Source organism: Dryobates pubescens, chromosome 22 (genome assembly GCF_014839835.1).
Source record: "Dryobates pubescens isolate bDryPub1 chromosome 22, bDryPub1.pri, whole genome shotgun sequence".
NCBI lineage: Eukaryota > Metazoa > Chordata > Aves > Piciformes > Picidae > Dryobates > Dryobates pubescens.
In genome coordinates, this window is record NC_071633.1 from 6,363,226 (window position 1) to 6,385,658 (window position 22,433).

The window sequence follows — 22,433 nt, forward strand, 5'->3', positions numbered from 1 at the left end:
ATGATGATTCCAATATTAAGTATTTTCCAGGCACAGTGTTCCAATGCTCCCCCTTGAGCTATGCAAAGGCATTTATAACACTAACATGAAAACTGCCATCTTAAACCCAGTACTATTCATATCCAATTACACAGAGAGGGTATTATGGCAGCAACATATATACCTCCTCTTTATTTTTAAAAGGCTTGCAAAATATACTCAGGAATATTCTAAAGAGGGGGGAAAAAACAAACAACTATTAGAAAGAATTGATGTTACAAAGTATTTTTCTTCTCACCCTTCTCCAAGACACACTACACGTCACATTATGGCAATTTATCCGTCTCACAGATTCTCTGAGTTCTATACTCTGGCACTTCAGCACATTAACTTTGCAACAGCTACAGGAAGTGTATGAGGGACTGCTTTCCACAATGCTGATATGCAGCACTAAATCCATGAATGTTCTGTTAATTAGACAGAGCCATGAACACCAGACTCAGATTTCTGACTCAGGTTGTTTGTTTTAAATAAGTTAGCTATCTGTATTAAATAAGAAACCAAGATAAGCCAATATCAGTGGCTTCTATTGCCATATATATGCCAAAACATACAGAAGTTGTCATGTGTCTCACACAGCAAGTGTGATTCACTTGGTAACTATGAGGTATTAGGTAACCAAGACGTCAGACTCCAAAATAGTTAGGGAGCACAACATATTTCAAGTGAATTTATTTTAAAACTACTGCTATATATTTCTTTTTTCTTTCTCTCTCTTTTTTTTTTACACTACAGATTAAATTGACCCACAAAATTTCAATTCTTGATTCAGCCTGAGCCATGTTATGTTGTGCAATATTCCCTTACATCCCATCTGTCATGATTTAACGCTGCATGGTACAGCAGAGCGAAATCAATGAAATGTATACCTCGGATAAATGCTATTGCTGCAACTAGTAAAGGCAAACCAACAAGTAACAGGCAACATAGATTGGTGAGCAAATTAAATGAGTTAAATGGTACCTCCTCTGCTTTCAAAAAACCCTCATTGCCTTCTACAGAAGAAGCTGGCAATCTGACAAAAAACTTATTAGGCGCTGAAAAGTTCCATGGCAGCACTTTATGTGCAATGTGCTCTGAAACACCTTCTGCTTATGAAATCTAGGTATGTTTATAGTATGTAACAAACTAAATGCACAAATAAGAGCAGAAGATTAATCAGTAGCAATCAGAAATATTAAAAACTTGCTTCAGTCTGGAAGCATTTAATTTATGCTGCCTACAAATGGTAAATACATACCCAGCTAACAAAGTCGTAATCAACATCTGGTTAGCAGATAGGGACAGGAGTCACTTCTCATCCCACTGTGCTAATTTTCTCAGCACACTTTTTTTTTAAAGTCTCTGGAAGTGTTGCAATTTGATTGAATCAGTTCCACTCAGGGGTATGAAAAACACATTAAGAAAAGATGAGATCTCATCAGTTCCGTGTTTTGACTGAGTATCAAAACGTTGCATGCACAAGCTCATCTAAAAACCTTTCAGAATTGCTAGGATCATTTATGTATAAGTCTTACATGCCACAAGAGCAATGCAGATTATAGCTATATTTATAAGCCAAGCCCAACATTCTTCTTGCAGATGTGAAGCAGTAGGAACAAAAGCAGCTCCCTGGGCACATTTTATATTAAATACTGAGGGTCTGAAAAAAACCCTCATAAATAAAGATTGTATGGTGTCTACAATTTCAGCTGTACCAGGTGCCAAAATCACAAGTTGTTAACATGAATCCCCAAAACCTTGCTTTTCTGATGCTTGGAACTTTGTTCATAAAAACCTTTTCCACAGGTAATGTTTTCTCAGTCCTCATTGTGCCATCAGCGTGACCCCATGGTCACAATTTGATCACCTACATTCCCTTTAGAAAGCAGGTAGAGAATGCACTTTTACTCATCTTATTGTTATCTAGCTATATCTATTCCTTAAGGAATCATTCCTTCCTCTTTTAACTTCCCTGATGAAGTCAGTCTCTGGTCTGCTGTCCACTGCTCCCACAAGCGGTCCTGCAAGCTCACGCAAGCAGTTAACATTTCCTCCTTCACAAGCCTTCTGAAAAACACCCTCCAATGTGTCAATGAACATCTCCCCAAGCTATTAAGTGTTGATAGAAGTGGGAAGCTTTCAATTAGATTTTGTATCAAAACTTCGAGGAAAAAAAGATGTATAGAACTATAAACATTTGGAATACTGCAAATTTAGGAGCAAATTTGATAAAAGCTTTCAGATCCTGGAGTCCAGTTCCCTGCTATCACAGGAAAGCTTGTAACAGAATTATAACCACCTGTGAAAAAGCTCTTTTGAGCCCATTACTATGGATGAAAGCTACAAGATTCCTCTGCAGCATACTTCATGTTGCTCAGCTTAATGGGTTGCAATCTCCTTGCTTCAGGCAGTTGTTTGACAGCACTGGAATGAGTTATTAGATGACTTCTAGTTCTTAGTTTGGGGAAATTTTTACACACTTACATTTGCACATTCCAAACACACCAGAAAAATGTTCTTAAGGGTGGGTAGGCTGTCAAGGCTACAATGCTACTAAGTATAACCACTTTGCCTCTGACTCGTTCATTTATAAGAAGATACAGTTTGAGCTACATATAACCATACTTACCAAACTTGATTCAGATGGGGTTTTTTTGCAACAGAAAAGTTTAAGCTGACTGAAGCCTACTGGGAGGGATGAGGCAACCCTCCACAGTGGCTCAGAGCAAGCTGGATCATATATTCTACACCATGCTGATGTCATGCTCACTGTATGACAAGAAAAGGGTTGGCCAGGGTTTATGGGACTTGTAATGTGTTCTATAGTTTGTCAAGTTTTCTATTCTGGGTTTTTTGTATCTCTTCCCCAGCTTTGGGCTGGGGTTCGTCCCTTCGTTCTGGTTTGGCTGGCACATGGTGGCAGTGGCTCTTGCTGCTTCCTCTGCTGTGCACTCTGGTACCTTTTCCCCTTACTTTTTAAAATTTTCCCTTTGTGTTATCTGATATCCCTGCAACAGAGCAGTAACTTGTTCTTATCTCAATTGACATTTCAACTTTCCTGGATCCCTTCCTCCTTGCCCACCCAGAATAGGTAAATGCCTCTGTTGTAACTGGACTGAAAAGGCAAAAAAACCCAAGTTCTTTTTCTAGAAGGTCAATTCATATTATATTGCTCTCATTAAAACACACACTTTATTGGAAGTGGTTAAGGTTACTATGCTACATACAACTGAGACAAATCAGGAACATTTACAACCAAGTGACAGACCAAGAATACAAAGGCCAAAAAATTAGATAAGACACTTCATTAAAAACATCTATGTAACTATTTTCCTGTCTCCTGGTACTTACATTAGTATTACCTATCCATAACATATCTTAGAATAAACTGGCATACTAATGCTAAGTATGAAGCATTGTATTAACACCTGTTTGACTTGATTCCAAATGAAAAACAGTTTTAACATTAGGAAGTTTCAGTGAAAATAAACAATTTCCCCAATGCTTGTATCATAAAATTAAGACTGACTCCAGTATGCACCTAAAAATTACAGCACCCCTGGTCCCCTTAAAAAAAACTTGCATTATCTGAAATATTAATCTGCTAGTCACAATCACAAGGAAATGGTCATCCAGGTTTAAGGCAGAAGCTATGCTCTGCACTGCTCCAGTCCAAAGTCCAAATGACACTTGTATATCAGCAAAGGAATAAAGACATTCAAAAGCTTCAGCAAGAGACTAAGAAGAGCTCAGTTTATTTCAGAAAATTCCTGTATTTCCAAAAAGTGGTTCTTCCTGAATCAGTGCCTTACTGAGATACCTTTGACACAAAACAATCCACAAGAGGAAAATGGAAGCCTCCCTCTTCTCATTTGTTTTCCATCAATCTTGCTTGAAATATAGATGAACTCAGAACTAAATTCTGCTTTTCTTCTTAAAGACAGGAAGCAAAAGTTTTTTTGATGTTCTTGATTTAACACTCAATGCTATGTTTCCCTCAGAAAGACTTTTAACTAGGTTTCCTGGCATATCCTGTTCTTGCTTCCAGCTCCTTGCTTTATTTCCTAGTGAAGAAAGAAACATTATTACAAGTGGGATACACTCATTCAATAAGCAAACAGAACTGGTTTAACTAGATTTCCTTTCAGAGCATGTCTAAGAAGTTTTACACACATTTCTTGTCTCTATTGAAAGCCTAATTTCAATATGCAAAAATGTAATCACTCTCAGCTTAGTAATTGAGTGTGCTAATTGCCTAGGAAGTCCAATGCTTGGACCCTCAATTGGCAGAGACTACAAAAATGTAGAAATGTGAAAACTTATTACAGAACAGTACTGAAAAAATGAGCATTGTCCTTAGAACAAGTTCTTTACCATGGGAGTGGTAAAACAGCTTGCCCAGGGAGGTAGTTGAGGTCCCATTCTTGGAGATATTCAAGGTCAGGCTCAACAAAGTTCTGAGCAACCTGATCTAGTGGGGGATGTCTCTGCTCACTGCAGGGGGTTGGAGAGGACAACCTTTGGAGGTCCTTTCTAACCCAAAGCATTCTATGATGCTATTAGAGACAGTTTTGTCTATTTAATCCAAAAGCATCTCTTCCTCTGAGGTTTGGTCATATTTCATTCTCCTATAATGCATACTTTTGAATAGAAAATACAACTCGCATTCAGTTAACCTGACGAGAGGATTTTTTCTTGGTAAGCCACACTTCAAAGAAATTTGATAATAAAAAATATCAAGTTTCTCAACAAGAACACAAACAAGGAAGACTTTAAGGAAAATTCTTAACTCCTGGGAAAATGTTTGCCCAACAAGCTTGTAGTAACATTGAGTTTTGTTTAGATACCCTCTAGAAGACTACTTAAACATTCAGATTTAGTTTTCTTTAAAGGATGAATAATTGTATATACTATTCAAATGGATGGCTTGGCGTACTGACCACAGCAACACATGCTGTTAAATTGACAAAACTTTGAGTACCAACCTGAATATCGGATCTCCTGTACAAACAGTTGCCAATACAGTGTCATACACTCAAGTTGAGATGCTTACCTTCAACTTTGGGTACTCGCAAAGCTCTGTGGCTTAATGAAAGCTCTTGTCGACCACGTTTGGCAGGAATAACTTCCTGTGGGTTGCCTAAGCCAGTGCTTGATGTAGAACTGGAAAAACAGCCAGAAAAGAGAGTTTGCTTTCAGAAAAGTTATTATGCTCTATTACAGTATTTTAGGCCTTGCAATGTAGAAATACACACAACTGTATTATCCAGTATTGGTAGTTCATAACTGAATGCACAGAATAAACTTATTTATTTATGATGCATACCTATGGATATTATTCTCCTTTTAAAAAATTCACTAGAATGTTTCAATGTGAAAGTGAAAACTAATGTTGCCACTCATGTTAAAAGGCAGGCCAATATGCCAGAGCTTTTTTGGAAACCACAGAAGGCAGCTGGATGGTCATCGCACACATAACACTAAGAAATGATCTTAACATGTACAAAATCCTTGAAATGACCAAGCTATGTTCACAGAATAAATTGCTTTTTTTTCATTGGTACAGTAATTTTTCTACAGCCTCCACCCTGGTTAGAGGGGGATGGTTTCACAGCAGACAATACCTTTTAGTTAAGCTGTGAGCAAGCTACTAGAGCCTCAAATTCAGTAAGACAAAACCCTGTATTTTAAATCCTTTTATGTGACTGACTTAAAATACACAGTGAAAATTATGAACTTATCTGATCTCACCCTTTCACACTTCCCGTGCCAACCACCCCACTTCCACTCTAAGACAGTCACATAAAAAAGGTAACTCTTATTTATGTCTTAAGTTTCTACAGTTCGCCCATTCCTGTAATGACACTGTTTTACTCCCACTTTATAATCCCTTAACTTCCACTAGTTTTCTTAATGATTGTCTGCCTAAAGGAATATAAAATAGCAAGCACTAAAGACTAAGACCTGCCTTGTGGCAGCCCTCAGATCTATTCACATACGCATCTTGGAAGAGAGCTTAGGCAAATAAGAATGTATTGCTATTTAGTAAAAGCAGCCTCTGCATTACAATTGACCTGTTTCTTATCCCTTGTCCTAGCAATGAGACTGTTTCAATTTACATTTCCAGTGCAGAGAACACATGTAAGATCTGTATCTTCATTCTGCTGTTAGTAGAAGATGAATGATTGGAGTGAACTTCTTCAAAGCAGAGAAAGCATGGAAATGGGAGAAAAGAGATAGGAAAGGAGGCGCTATCTGAAAAGCAAGAGCACACTCTTTTCCTCCTTCACAAATAAGACGCTTTCATTGTTCTCTTCACCACCAAGTGCTAGACAGAGCCATAAAGAATTTTGGTTTACAGAGTTTAGTCTGTGAGGCTGAAAAAACAGTGCCCCTGAAAAGTAGTAAAATTGTGTTTCCTCTATTGTGTTCCTCTAACTTGGAAAGTGGGAAATGAATGCTTGAGACACAGTGAACAAGGTAAAGGACAAAAAAGGTAGTCTTTTGAGAGCTAAACATACTTAAGTTTAGAAATCATTACAGAGCAATTACATAAAAGGTACTCCTAAAGTCTGTCTTATTTACCTCAAGATAAGATAAATCAGGCTCTGAAAGTTCCCATAATTCCCCAAAGAGAATCTAGAAAACTAGGTCAGTTTGAGAGAAGAGGTGATTTATTTTTCTAAACTCATAATCTACTCTTTGAAAAATTGAAAGTGTGGGATGTCTCTTCTCACCCTGGAGTAATTCTACCAAAACAATAATTAATAACAGGAGCATGAAATTGGATGTCTGTGGTCTTCTAGGAAGGTTTTCTATTTCAAAGATGCTAATAAACAAAAAAAGTGCTTAAGTTTCTTCTGTGTCCTGTGATCTGGCTTTTGGAACTTGTTCCAGCAGACTTTATAAAACAGCAGTAACCAAATGGAAGCTCTTCTCAGAGCAGACCACAAGAATGAAGTCATAATAACTAAGACTGGAAATGAATTATCAGAAAAACAAAGGCACTGGTCACATAAATATTGTTAAGTACTTTCTCCACTTTCTATTTTGGTAGTTTCTAATGTGTTCCAGCAAAGGCATAGCATTTTCAAACAAATTAGATTTTTAATTCATGATGGAATTTCTGTGTTCAGAATTGTGTGTCATCTTTCTATTTTGAGTGGATGGCAGATATGGAAGACTCAATATTAGTTTGCACTCAACTTGCCAAGGAAGAAGAGGAAAAGGATTTGTCAAAGACATTTGAGTGAGACCATCTCATAGGTGGGTTTAGATGACTTAAGAGGTTTGAAACATAATCCTGAAACTGAAGTGAAAATGTAAGAAGTTAATACAAACTCATCTATATAGAAGAGGCAGTTCAACCTTACCTTGGAATCTTTCTTTTTCTCTCAGCAGCAGAAGTCATTGCCATATATGAAGGCTTCTCAAGTACTGAAGAAAGATTTTTGTTTAACGTAGAGAGACCAAGTCTGAAAACAAAGAATTACATTTCTGTCAAATCTGTTCTGGGTATAAATCAAGTGAAATTCTTTTAACTGTAAATAAACATATCTCAAGCTGAAAACAGTATCAGAAATGTTTCAGCAATATTACTTCAAGCAGCTTTGCCAGACTCCTTACATACATGGCAGCTTTAGTAACGGCATCTCTCTTAGTGGCAAAGAGGTTAACTTATCCATTTTACAGACAGGAGAAATAAGGCTTAGAGATAGTAACTCGCCTGCAGCATCACAAACATTTCAAGAGTGCTGTGATAAGCTTTCAGCTTGATCTGTTGTCATTAACACACTGCCAATTTCAAATTACAGCTGAATTGAATGCAAATTACAATTGAGGATTTGAGCCTCAAAAAGTTGGGTTTGCAAATAAGATGGACATCAAAGCTATAAACGTGACTGAATTGTTAGGGTAATATTCCTTGCCTACATAAATGGAAAATACCTCTGCAGAATGGTATTATTGGATGGCTGTGAATCCTTCAGAGATGAATCAGTAGATGTTCCAGCTGTTTCATCTGTCAGTTCATAGAGAATTACTGTTGAGTTCCTGTCAGCTTCGTCATACTCTGAGCTTGCATCACATGTAGAGTCTGTAATACTTGGCTTTTTCACTGGCCTATCCATATTACACGCTTCAACTTCCTGGAGGCCTGCAAGGTGTAAAGCCTTCTTCACCACAGTCTGTGTGGAGTAGCTTTGTTCCGGCTTTCTGCACGACTCTGGTGTGTACACAATAGGGCGGACCTCCTTGGTAAGGGAATCCTCCAGATGGCGAAGGCTGGACAGCTTGGACGCAGCAGGACTCGGGGCTGTGACTGGAGAGTCCATCAGCTTCCGTCTAGTTCTTTTCTGTTGTGGTACCACACATTCTACTATTTGTTCTGTATTTTTATTTGTTTCTTGTGATGGTGTACCTGAAGCTGTATCTGTGCAGCACAGGAAGCAATGGTTAGCACATTTAGCATATAAGCCTCCTTCAATGAAGACATTTCTCTGATGGTAGAAGTAAGAAACTTATTTATGAACCATATTCAATGAGTACTTCAATAAGTACAACACCACGTTGCATTCATGTGCCTGCTCTTTAATCTTGATTTCATGAGTACAACATCATTCTTCCACTTAAAAAGACCAATATTCCCTTTCCCAAAAATATTTTTCTAGTCCTCATAACCAAAAATTGAGGCCAAAACTTCCTCCAGAAGTTCCTTTGATATCTTATTTTCTTAAATATAAAAGTAAAACATTATCCAAGGATTCAAATCTGGTGGTGGAAATAACTATCCATTAAACATCTCAGGACACATTTTAAAATATTAATTTATTAGGTTTTCCTCATGCTTCTATGCATCTGAAAGTGTGTGTTTCGGGAACATAATGGTTAGAAGTCTATTTGTCTGTTGCATTAGGACAGGGAGGTTCCAGTTTCAGAAAGTTTGCTTACTGTAAGACACTGAGGTTTTGCTAATGTCCTAAAGTTACTAGGAAGGAAGTCTGATGAAGAAGCATTTCAGCGAGTGCCAAGTTTTAGAAGCTTCTCCAGGCCTAAATACTGGAAGCATTTTCAAATGAACTGTAAATGTGAGCATTTAAACCATGAACTAAATAGGTAAAGAACATGAAAGTCTTGCCAACATCAATAATTTGTTGAATTGCATCATAATGAACAAGATTTCATACTGCAATACATTAATAAGGAGACAGTGGTAGCAAGTCTAAAGAGAACAAATAAGGTGTTAGGAAAAACACAGATCTATTTTTAAAACCTACTTGATTCTGGAATTAAACTCCTCATAAACCAAAGTTAAAAACAAAACTAGCCTTTCTTGGCAGTTCAGCACTGGAAAGCATAGAAAACATTCAAGTGGTGCCCCTTCTCGTAGCTTTTTGTGAAAGCATTAAATTGCTTCTAACACAGTAAACAAGAAAAGTAAACAAACACATTGCCAGCAACACCATATTTAACTGGGTTTCACTAAATAAACAACATGTGACAAAACCCCCAACCAACACTCCAATGCCAGGCTAGCTTGTCATTATGCACTATACACACTATATATATAATCTCCAAACAGTTATGATTTAATGTAAACAAGCACAGCAAGAAAAACATTTAAACCCACAAAAATCTCAAGGTCTTTTCCAACCTGGTTAACTCTGTTCTAATAAAGGAGTGTCAGTGTGTTTACTTCCATCTCAATAAGAAACCAAAATACTCCAGCTGGTTACTAATTTGTGCAGGTGATTTTAATAGCTTCGGTTAAACAAAATGGGCTCAGATAACAGCAGTTGCCCCCAAACCACCATGGCTATAGATTTCAGGCGAGTTGAAATAGTCATGCTATCAAAAGGGCTTCTCCTTAAAAAACCCCACTTTTTTCCCAGGAACCTATTTTTCAATTACTCCCAAGGTTACTCAATATTATCAAACATATTGATATTTGGAGGCATACTTTGAATTGGGTTAGTTCTAATTGTTGTTTGGGGCAAAATAATGGCCAAGACTTCTGCTGTTCTGGAATTAATGTTAATACATACATAAGGGGATTATTTCTGGAAACTGTGCTAAAATTAAGTCTACCAGGTTCTTCTGCTAAAGTGAAATCAAATATTAATGTACTCATTTCAATAAACATTTCTGGGCTACCAATGATTGATCCAATTCCAATACTAATTGTACATTTTCATTCTTTTAACAACTGACTCATGGAATTCCAAATTACAAATGAGGCTTAGGGAATGTGTTTCATTTATTCAATATTCATGTGACCCAACGGCATCACTGTGATGGTCAGTTTCACAAACAGCAGTGAACTGAACAAGGCAAGAATCCAGACCATTCTTTTGAGTCCAGTGGCCAGATGTACTACTTAACACACTATGAGGGAACAATAAGACCTTAAGGCATCAAGAGGAAGATTTATTTACTTTCATGGCAGTGAAAAAAAATGCTCATTAAGAGAAATCTTTCCTATGCACAAGACATGATTTGCCTGATTTAAAGACTCCTTCACTGTTTACACAATTCCTCCTCACTTTTTCCTGCCATGCAGAACAAGAAGTTGACTTTCAGACACTTGTGACAAGGAATAATGGATGCATTTTCTTTTTTTTTTTGGTTCCTGTAAATCAATTCCATTCTCTCAATGGTAATGTACAGTAAGGCTTCTGGAAATGGGATGCCTGAAACCATGCCAGGAACTTTCCCATTCACAGAACTACTTGCAAATACCAGTCAGAGCTCTCCACCCATCAGTCCTTACTCTGTGAATACTGTGTTACTCCACATTAAACTAACACTTGAGAACAGGGGGCTGAACACCTTTTTAAGTGAACTTTCATTGTTTTCATAGCTTGTGCTTTAGCTGATACAAAGAGTTGAGTTGTTCATGAGCTTGCACAAGCCTAATGTAATGTATTTGCTTACAAAAGCTAGTGGAAAACCAGCATTTCCTCTGCAAAACAACAGCTATTAAGTTAAAATTAAGGTCAGAATAAATATTATGGGTGGACATTTAAAGATAAAAATGTATCTCGAAGAAGCTATTGTTTAAAACATATCTTCCTTATTCACATACAGTAAAAATTATGGTTAAGACATGTCAGGTAAATCCCATCTTAAGACTTAATAATAAAGAAGAGCAGAAATTCTGAAAAATGTGGTTTAGATCCTGTTTTAAATAACAGGAATCAAATTACGAAGGAAAAAGCAGAATTGTAAAAAGTATAAAGTGAGGACCCTTAGTGGGATTAAAATACTGTTATGTATATATTTCAAAAATATTTTCCCTTGAAAAAAATTGAAAAACAAAGATAATGCAAATATTTCATTGCATAGGAGTAGAATAGAATTAATCAGGTTGGAAAAGACCTTTGAGATCATCAAGTCCAACCTAACACCCAACACCATCTTATCAACTAAACCATAGGACCAAGTGCCCCATCCAGTCTCTTCCTAAACACCTCCAGTGACGGTGACTCCACCACCTCCCTGGGCAGCACATTCCAATGGCCAATCTCTCTTTTTGAGAAGAGCTTCTTCCTAACCTCCAGCCTAAATCTCCCCTGGCACAGCTTGAGACTGTGTCCTCTTGTTCTGGTGCTGGGTGCTTGGGAGAAGAGACCAATCCCCACCTGGCCACAACCTCCCTTCAGGTAGTTGTAGACAGCAATAAGGTCTCCTCTAAGCCTCCTCTTCTCCAGGCTAAGCAACCCCAGCTCCCTCAGCTTCTCCTCACAGGGCTTGTGCTCCAAACCCCTCCCCAGCTTTGTTGCCCCTCTCTGGCCACATTCCAGGAACTCAACATCTTTCCTGAACTGAGGGGCTCAGAACTAGACACACTAGACACTAAAATACCTTCCAACTGAATTTTAAAAATGCTGAAGTGGTGGAGCAAGGAAAACCCTATCCATTAACTGCAACCAGAAATTCAAGATGCTCTGCTCATTACTAAACACTCCTGGAATCACTGGATGCAGCATGGTATGTGTGCACTGCCAAACTACTCCTAGATAAGCTACTTGTCATGAATAGCTGTGTTAATAAGATGCTGTCTAAGCAACCCAGGAGAGTTTTCCCTAATCTGAAAATAAATAAATAAATGATTGAGCTGCTTCAGCCTTTTGGGGACAGTGCTTAATCAGAAGAGTCATTCATGTGACTTAAGGAATTTTAGTTTTTGCAGATGGATTTTATTTAAAAAAAAAAAAAAAAAAAAAGGGGTCCTTCCAGTATCTGGAAGGGGCCTACAAGAAGGCTGGGGAGGGACTTCTCAGGATATCAGGTAGTGAGACGACTAGGGGGAATGGAATGAAGCTGGAGGTGGGGAGATTCAGACTGGATGCAAGGAGGAAGTTCTTCCCCATGAGAGTGGTGAAGCCCTGGAATGGGTTGTCCAGGGAGGTGGTTGAGGCCCCATCCCTGGAGGTGTTTAAGAGCAGGCTGGATGAGGCTCTGGCCAGCCTCATCTAGTGTGGGGTGTCCCTGCCCATGGCAGGGGGGTTGGAACTGGATGATCCTTGTGGTCCCTTCCAACCCTGACTGATACTACGATACTATGCGTGAACAGAGGTTCAAAAGCAATACTTCACATTTGTTACCAGCAGACCTAGTATGCTCTTCCTCTATGACGACTTACATTTCATGAAAGAAACATTACACTGCCAACAGCTCCTCTACACTCGTCCCCACACTATTTAGGAAAGGAATCTGAGACACTAACACAAGGTGACATGTTTATATTAAAGGGGAGGTTACAAAAAAATTACTGCTCCCAACTTACAGCATGAGAAATAAGAATCAAATCACAAGGCATGAACCACACTGCTCCTTCCTGCTGCCACGCTGGAGTTGTGCGATTCAACTGCATGCAAATCAAAAGTGGGTGGGGGGTTTTTATATAAGGAATAACGATCACTGTGTAGCACGTGGCTAATGTTTTGGTTCTCTTTTTGTTTTGGTCCAAAACATTATTTCTTTTCCAACATCTTGAATAAATAATAAAGTATCCATGTGGCAAAGGTGTGAGGGGATCTGCATAAACCTTCCTTTGCGTTTGTTCCCAAAGTTCTTAGGTCAGCTCTTGCTAACGTCTGCAAGCATACTTCTATTGAGATGACTTTATGGAGAAGGAATTGGATTCTTGAATAATTTATTTCATCTTTAAAGGAAAAAAAAAATTACTACATCCTTCCTATTTCTGATAAGGATGTTGCCCTTCATTTTCCCATGCTAATGTATTTTTCCTGATTTATAGTTGTTTAGGTTTTTTTAATAGTTTATTACATGTTTTGCACAAGAGAGATGGATTTCCACAACAGTATCAGCTAATATTCAATGTATTTTAAATGTGAGTTCAACCCAATAACAGAAGAGCTACCTCACAGCATTTCTTGTGTGCTCAACAGAAAAATAAATGAAGCACTGGTAAGCAGATAACTTTTGTCCTCCCTTCCTCCCAAGATCTCTGGAGATGACACTGTCAATGCCAGTAGTAATTCAAGTCCAGTGGTTTAATTTCATTTTTTTCTGAGCAGAACTGATACTGGTCAATCATAAAACTTTTATCTTAAAAGTAAGTAACTAAATACCAAATTAATTTTTAGAATTGTATTGGGGGTAGAGCCTAGAAGAGTCTGAGGGGTCTCTGGAGCTGCCTTTTGATACTTGAAGGGATCCTACAGCAAGGCTGGAGAGGGACTTTTCATAAAGTGATCAAGCAACAGGACAAGGGTAAAAGGTTTGAAGCTGAGCAAGAGTAGGTTTGTACTGAAGAACATCTTCCTAAAATCCAGTCTAAGGGTGGTGAGACTCTGGGTACATTATGGATGCCTCCTCCATGGTGCTGTTCAAGGCCATGTTAGATGAGGCCTTAAGCAGCTGAGTCTAATTGAGAGGTGTCCCTGACCACGGTGGAAAAAGTCAGAGTTGATGATCTCTAAGGTCCCTTCCAACCTAAGCCATTCTATGATTTGAACTTTTTCCTGTATTTAAAGACATCTCCTAATTAAATTCCAACTCAATTTCAAATTCAATTGTCTAATATCAAGATCTCAGTACTTCAGTGCCTAGCAGCAATACATTTTATTCTGTACTATTATTTATGTTTAGAATTTTTTGTATAGCAATAGCTACCTACTGAACATTAAGTCTTACACTAATCAGCTGGTTTTTTCCTCCATACTGCTTAAGAAAGCTTACTTTATATTAGCTTAAGAACTTAGCTGATAATGACAAAAGATTCTTTGTGAAAATTAAAATCTTCAGCAATTTAGAAAAGCAATTTGGTAATAAAAATTGTCAACATATTTATACAACTGAAAAAACCCAACCACAAATGGAAAGGCCACACAAGATGAAGAGCATAAAAATCTGAGAAGTGTCTCATTAGAAACCATAACCTTTCGAGGAAAGGTGACAAAACTTGGGAGAAATATGGTTCCCACTGTATTTTGTCCTGCATCTAATAAGAAGGGGGAAAACAGTGGAAGTAACAGCTCTTATTTCCTTTCACAAAGAAGAGCAAGCAACTAAAAATATCACAAAACATGAAGTATGGCTTCATTGTTGTCTTGCATGTACACTTATGAGGAAAGGCTGAGAGACCTGGGGCTTTTTAGTCTAGAGTGGAGAGGATCTAATAAATGTCTATAAACATGAGGACTGGGTGTCAAGACAGCCCTTCACTTGCACCTTGTGATAGGACAAGGGGCAATGGATGCAAACTACAGCACAGGAAGTTCCACCTCAACATGAGGAAGAGCTGCTTTACTGTAAGGGTCTCAGCACTGGAACAGGCTGCCCAGAGAGATTGTGGAGTCTTTCTCTGGAGACTTTCAAGACCTGTCTGGATGCATTCCTGTGCTAGCTAAGCCAGATTATATGGTCCTGTTCTGACAGGGGGTTGGACTCCAAGATCTCCAGAGGTCCCTTCCAACCCCTAATATCCTGTAATCCTGTACACAATACCAAACTCCAGGTGAAAGCTTCATTGCACATGTATCTTGAATTCTTACATCACCAGTGACTTGGCAATTGATGAAGCTAGCTTATATCCTATATCCAATTGAGAATGGTAGATAACCTATACAAAGTAGGTCTAAGGCTCAGTTTCACATTTGCCTTCAGTGTTTACAGAAGTGTGCATCCAACTACACTCACAAATGGCATACAGCTTTTGCTGGAGAGAATTAAAAGCATGTCCAACAGTGAACAAATATACTCACAGCAGGGGGTGCTTTGTCTGGTCACAAGTTGTGGGAATTCAAACATAGTTGACAATTTTAGGTCACCACTCTGATTTTGTTCCTGTTCTTCAGTCTGGTCAGCCCAAACTACTGATTTCGGTCTTTGAATCAGCTGCTCAACCTCCCTATATTCAGTCTCAGTTACATTATTTGTCAGCCCAGCTTCTTTCAAAGTCAGGTACTGCTTGCGAAGAACTGGAAGCAGAGTATTTAGTACCCTGTAAAACAAGAGGCAAGACAAACATGACTAAATAACAGACCTGATCTTCACTGTCACTATTAGCCCTTCTTTACTCCTCCCTCTAGTCCTGATGAGAAATTCACTTCATTTGCAGAGAAGATCATGATACTGAGAGGAAATAGTCAGGACTGTCCCTGCCCAGGGCAGGGAAATCAAAACCAGATGATCTTTAAGGTCCCTCCCAACCAAATCCATTGTATGGTTCTTCTCTTTTGCAAAAATCTTGTCTTATACTCTAACCAAGTATAGTTGTTCCATCAGGATCTAAGTTCTTCACTCCTTCAACAGCTACAGAAATATAGTCAGTGTACTTTGAGTAAATTCTGACTTCATGAAATTAAGTATCAGATAAATTAAGAAGACTATAAAGCAAGTCATGCGGTTTAAACTAAACATATCTTAATGGGCTATGTATAGAATCTTATTAGAAACCTAGTCCATACAAATTTACACTCTAGGATCTTCAAATAAAGAATGGACTACATTAAGACCCACCTATAGCTGCAAACCAAAGTGACAAGTTTTGAAATTCTATGCAAACACAGGAATTCATTACCTTGGGAGTCAGTTGCAAGACTGAGCAGATTCCCAATTACTTACTGCTCCTTATGTCACATTCTAAAAGCCAGTCTCCAACATTTTCTGGAGACTGATAACAGAAAGAACTGAGGCTTACCTGCAAATTCACCTTTGCTTTATCCCCCCCCTACCTCCAGTCTGACCAGCTACATAGGAGCTTAACAGCAACAATTTTTGATATGTCTACAGTGCAAGAAATTGACAGAACACAAATGGATACAAAGTCAATACTGCTGTTAAAGACACAAGACACCATGATCTACTGAACAATTTGTAGGAAGTATGCAAAGAAGCTAGTGAAATAGAAATAAGAAGTATTAGCAGTTTCTGCTAAAGTGGATAACGAACAACACTTATGAAGTGATTACTACTTCACGCAAGAAAACACATTCTAACCTTGACAACATTTGGAAAAAAAAAATCTTGTTTCTATTTCAACTAAAGCTAAATGTTTTATATACGTCTTATGGAATTACCAGTGTCAGAAGAGATGCTTTATGCTTGCTGTGAAACCATACTTACTTTTCAGTCTGCTTATAATGTTGGTCTTGAAGGGACGCCAGAGAGAAAGTGTGCTCCAACTGGGCTTTCAGATCCTTAACTTCTAGGTTTAAATGGCAACACTGCAGATCTTTAGAGAGTTCCTTGGGAAATTAGGAAGAAAGAAAACAAACAAAATTAGACAAACTATAATAAGAAACTGAAACTTAAATTAAAATTCATCCAATAATGAAATGTAAAGATGGAGTGGATATCCATTATTGTAAGGAAGTAGAAAAGTATGAATTGTTTCATTTTCATTTGCATACATAAATACTGCTTTCTAGAATCCTTTGACTAGTAGTGGGTGTGCTGCAACTAGCATTAAGAATTCAAAAGGCACATATGTATGCTTATCTATGCATGCCTACAAATATTTGCCTATGTTACTATGCACTTGCTCCATATCTGAATTTCAGTGACATTACCGGGGACAAGTCTTTGTCATATTAAATCGTCCCCCTGAGATGCCACTGTCCTGTTTGACACATCTTAAAGCTGATTTAAAGTGTCAACACATTTTAGTCACCCCAATAAACCCACAGGTATTGAACTTTGACTTGTATTGTGGAAAATATCACTCATGACACTTAAGCTAGAGGCTGGGGTTACGTAGCCTAGAGAAGAGAAGGCTCAGAGGAGACCTTATTGCTGTCTACAACTACCTGAAGGGAGGCTGTAGCCAGGTGAGGGTTGGTCTCTTCTCCCAGGCAACCACCACCAGAACAAGAGGACAAGTCTCAAGATATGACAGGGGAGGTTTAGGCTGGATTTTAGGAAGAAGTTCTTCATAGAAAGAGAGACTAACCATTGGAATGTGCTGCCCAGGGAGGTGGTGGAGTGTCCATCACTGGAGGTGTTTAGGAAGAGACTGGATGAGGCACTTGGTGCCATGGTTTAGTTGATTAGATGGTGTTGGGTGATAGGTTATACTCGATCTCAAAGGTCTTTTCCAACCTGGTTAACTCTATTCTAATTGGTGTCTGAAATTAAAAGACAGGGAGGAACAAACCCTCAACTTTCTCCTTGTTCCTGCACAGACCTTCATCCCTTCCCTTCTGCCAGCTCTGGTGCTTCTGAAGCTGCTGACTGAGTACTTGCTAAAACATGCAGACAATTTAATGCAAATTTCCGTTTCTTTGCCCCTTCTCACTCCTCCTCTATCCTTCTCCAAAGAAAGAGATGGGTATTTTGCCAGGCTAAAAATTAGGTTGTCACACAGTTCAATGAGCATTAGGAGCAAAGGCAAGACTAGAAGTACATGGCTGGGAACAACAACATCAAGACCAGCAGCCATCCAAACTGCTCAACCATAATATAGAATAGAATTAACCAGGTTGAAAGACACCTTTGATATCATTGAGTCCAATCTATCATACTTGCTTCCCTTCTAGAACACGTGGTTGCATGTCATAGCACACTTTCATTGTTTATGCAATGAAGTGTTTACAGGACAGGGGAACTGAAAATGGCTAACACTAGAATTTGAAACCAGAAAGCCTGGCAGAAATCATGAGTAGAATCAAAATGAAGGGTAGGGAAGAAGGAAAAAACCCAACAAAACTAACACACACAAATCAAGTTTCAACTGCAGCCAGATGTTTCCTACAGTGCATGGAATTCACCTTGAAGTAAAAAGGCATTTTACCTTTGGAATACTCCCATCTTGACTCAGAAGGCGCATTTCATTTTCAACACGATGCAGCCAGTTGGTGTTTTCCTCAAAGTGTTGGGCATGCTCTTCTTTCTTCTTCTGCATGTGTATGTGGTGGGTTCTAAGCATTGCAAGTCTTTGATCCCGCTTGCAAGTGGCCTAAAAAAGGGACCATGTAAGGGGTAAACTTTCAGGTTAGATTTACAAACATCTATCTATAAAAAAATAAATAGTACTCTTTCATACTTTTATATTCAACTGGCCATAAGTTGGAAACATGTTGTATTTTTCATTGGTTTAATGAAAGTGAAGTAGCACATTCTCCTTGCAGGCATTACAGAACTGTATCTACACAACTTCAATTACTTGTTTTTAACTCCCTGGAAGCCCTTACAACAGAGCCTATAGTCATCTGACTGCTCCTTTAAAGAGCAATACACTGGAGTTGATCAGTTTCTGCTCTAGGCTATAGTTGGACTTGGCACTTGAAGCCAGGGTTTAGTAGTCATGAGGTCTTGGATGGCAGGTTGGACTTGATTACCTTTGAGGTCTTTTCCAACCTTATTGATTCTATGATTACCTTAAGTTGGAGAGACTGGAAAAACTACATGTGTACATACAAACACAGCCTATGAGTTTCGAGTAATTCAAATGTGAGCAGTCACTGGGTCAGTGTGCCCCTGTAGACAGCACTGGTTAGGCCACACCTTAAGTACTGGGCCCCTCAATTTAAGAAGGGTATTGAGACTCTTGAACATGTCCAGAGAAGGGCAATGAGGCTGGGGAGAGGCCTCGAGCACAAGCCCCGAGGAGAGGCTGAGGGAGCTAGGGTTGATTAGCCTGGAGAAGGCAGCTCAGGGGAGACCTTACTTCTGTCTACAACTACCTGAAGGGAGGTTGTAGCCAGGTGGGGGTCATTCTCTTCTCCCAGGCACCCACCACCAGAACAAGAGGACACAATCTCAAGCTGTGCAAGGGAAGGTTTAAGCTGGATGTTAGGAAGAAGTTCTTCATAGAAAGAGTTGAAGCCATTGGAATGGGCTGCCCAGGGAGGTGGAGTCACCATCCCTGGAGGTGTCCAAGAGGAGATTGGACGTGGCACTTGCTGCCATGGTCTAGTAGTCATGAGGTCTTGGGTGACAGGTTGGACTTGATGACCTTTGAGGTCTTTTCTAACCTTGTTGATTCTATGATTCCTAATTAAAACCCTATTTGTTTCAAAGTAGTTGAAAAGGACATATAGGCACTTACAGGACAGTGACACTGGATCCTTAATAAATCATATCATAAGTTAAGTATGGGCAAACGCAACCTTCAAGTGCAGCACTGCTAATACTCAAAATAAGTTAAAAATCAGCTCAAACTTTTGCAAGGTGTGTATGAATGTGTAACTCCTCACTATGAGTACAGATGCAGCTATGCTTCATTGTAAGCAGCGCTTAAAAGCATGGCACAGACAGAAAAATATTACTCTGGAGTTTCTATGGCATACAAGAGAATTCTAGAACACATTAGTCACTTGAAATATCTTCATTAATGACAAGCAAAAACAAGTGATATTTTCACTGACATTTATCTAAGGACCAAATTTCATGTGAATCACTGGGGGGGAAAAAAAACCAAAAAAAACTAGTCATATGGTGAACTCATTTCCAGGCAAGTACAGTTACTGTGACTAAGCAAAATCAGCCTCACCCTCAACTTTACACACAAAATATATATTCCTTTAAGATTACTTCTATCAGAAAAAATTAAGATAATATCTAACCATGCTTACTTATTAGTACTTGGATTCTTCTAGAAAGACACAAGCATTTAATACTGCACAACAACAATTGTTCATACTTGGCCCCTAAATTAAATTGCCTTGAATTTTGAGAGAAGAATATAACTATTTCAGTTCATATGACTCTGGTCCTTAAGCAGCCATTGTCCTGATGACGACTGAAAACACTAATGATAAGAATCTGTCTTGTTCAGCACATGGTTCAACTTTTCCTCATGAAAAAAGGGATTAATCAGCTTGATAACAGCTCCAATGGCTGTACCATACAGACGTTAACATGCGTTGGACTGAGACAAGCGCACCATGAATCTAAGTCTAGTTAGGTCTTCGCTATGACAGTCAAGCCTACACAAGCACAAGTTGAAATGTTTTCAGATTCAGCATCAATAAGCACATCAGTTTTATGTGCAATAGGGAAAAAAACAGCATGCTTGGCATTACTACTCCATTTTCTATATTAATAACAGAAAATGTTATTTCAGGGATAATCAGCTTGCCCCATTTCAATCAAACATTTCAGCAGAATTCATACCAAAGCAAAGAGGTCATACTTTGTATCACATCACAGAAAACCCACCTTTTCTACTCTTTCTTCAGAGCATAACAGCTGAACTTGCTCATGACACTGTTTCTGGTAATGTGTCCTCAGTTTGTTTTCTTTCAGTTTCATTTCCAACCTGAGATATTCTTTTCTAAGTTCTTCACGGTTTGCAAACAGATTTTTAAGGACTTCTTTGTATCTGTTAGAACCAAAATGTAAGAAGAAATAATTGATTACTGACTGAAGAATTTATGGCCATCTGCTTTACAAGGTGAACTTTGGATTCCAAGTTAAATATGTATTTTTTTAAGGTAGTTATTTATAAAGAAAGCAGTCTGTAACAGATGAGCACTAAACAAAGGGTCACAACATAAAAGTAAAGATTTTATATACTCAGGCTGAAAATGAGAAGTGACATTTTGAAGGGATCCTACAAGAAGGCTTGAGAGGAACTGTTTCCAAAGGCCTGCAGTTAGACAGGATGAAGGGCAATGGCTTGAATTTACAGAAGAGGCAATTTAGATTGGATGTTAGGAACAAGTTCTTTAGCATGAGAGTAGTAGAACACTGCATCAGACTGCCCAGGGAGGTTGAGGCCCCATCCCTGGAGATATTCAAGGTGAGGCTCCACAGGACTCTGGGCAGCTTGATCGAGTGGAGGATGTCTCTGCTCACTGCAGGTGAACTACAGTTGATGACCTTTGCAGGTCCCTTCCAACCCAAGCCATTCTATCATGCCATGATTCTATGAAGAGGTGTTCTGAAATGCAGTGTCATCTGGAACTCCTTTGCACAAGTCTTGCTTCTACCTCCAAAAGACACTGACTACATACGTTCTCTTACTTACACCAACTTAAATAGCTCAGATTACTGTTGCCATATACACGAGGTCTCCTTCAAAAAAACTGAATAAAACCAGCATGAAACATCCACTTTATTTCTGAGATCCAGAGGGAATAGGTCAGGCTTGCATGTGTCTATGGATAATCCATAACATTAATATCCAAACATTCTGACCAATGACTCTTGGCAAACTTGTTCAGCATTTTGAGAACACGTTTTGAAGACCTTGCCCATGACCAATTCTTGACACACATAGAATGAAATAAAGTGCAGGCCACAGGAAACTAAATTAAAGCCAGAGTGCAAAAATATGCAGGAAAGCTGTTGGAAATAGCAACATGGCTTAAGAAACCTACACTTCTTTTGAAAATTGTGTTTTAATAACCTGAAGGAGAAGTTAATTGATGTTCTTGGAATATGAGTAAAATCCTCCCATGAAGACTGTTCTGTAGATAGTTCAGACTGCTATTGTAAGTCAACTTTTTCCCCTTTGAGTGTATTACATTTCTTCATTACATAATACTCAAATATATTTAACACTACATTTTGTTACATTTGTAGCCTTATTTCAAGTACACAGCATTTGTTTTGATTCAATTCCACCACCACCAAACTGTCTTGAAAAGAACTGGGAAATTCCACAAAGTCACACTGGTCAAGTAAAGCAACATTAGAAATGAGCAAACCAATATTGAGAAGAGTAAGTTTCTTCCAAAAACATCTCTACAGGTTAGACAAACTGAAGTTTTGAAGTAAGAGGGTAATAAGATTATTTACCTGTCTATTTCCACTTGCTGGTTGGTTGAAAGTGCTGCAGCATTACAACTTTCAGGAAGGCTTGCTTGCTTTTCTTCATATTGTCTCAGTTTCTCTTTCAACATTAGGATCTAAACCAAAACAAGGCACCTTCTGGTTAGAATATGGACCTATAATTGTGTTTATGTCTTGAAAAGCTTTACAAAGGGCAGGTGGTGATA

At 38.6% G+C, this 22,433-nt stretch overlaps 1 protein-coding gene across 1 annotated transcript in view; it reads right to left on the minus strand.

The window, feature by feature from the left end:
* Positions 1 to 3,779: 3,779 nt before the first annotated feature.
* The window catches only part of KIF18A (kinesin family member 18A), a 28,020-nt gene continuing 9,366 nt past the window's right edge, over positions 3,780 to 22,433 (minus strand). The window contains exons 8-16 of the mRNA XM_009901332.2: positions 22,234 to 22,343; positions 20,650 to 20,812; positions 18,281 to 18,445; positions 16,615 to 16,736; positions 15,252 to 15,490; positions 7,969 to 8,452; positions 7,395 to 7,496; positions 5,075 to 5,184; positions 3,780 to 4,085 (exon numbers count right to left, since the gene is read on the minus strand). Of these exons, the coding sequence (XP_009899634.2) occupies positions 3,937 to 4,085; positions 5,075 to 5,184; positions 7,395 to 7,496; positions 7,969 to 8,452; positions 15,252 to 15,490; positions 16,615 to 16,736; positions 18,281 to 18,445; positions 20,650 to 20,812; positions 22,234 to 22,343 (1,644 nt within the window). The 3' untranslated portion in view covers positions 3,780 to 3,936. The remainder of the gene's footprint in view (positions 4,086 to 5,074; positions 5,185 to 7,394; positions 7,497 to 7,968; positions 8,453 to 15,251; positions 15,491 to 16,614; positions 16,737 to 18,280; positions 18,446 to 20,649; positions 20,813 to 22,233; positions 22,344 to 22,433) is intronic.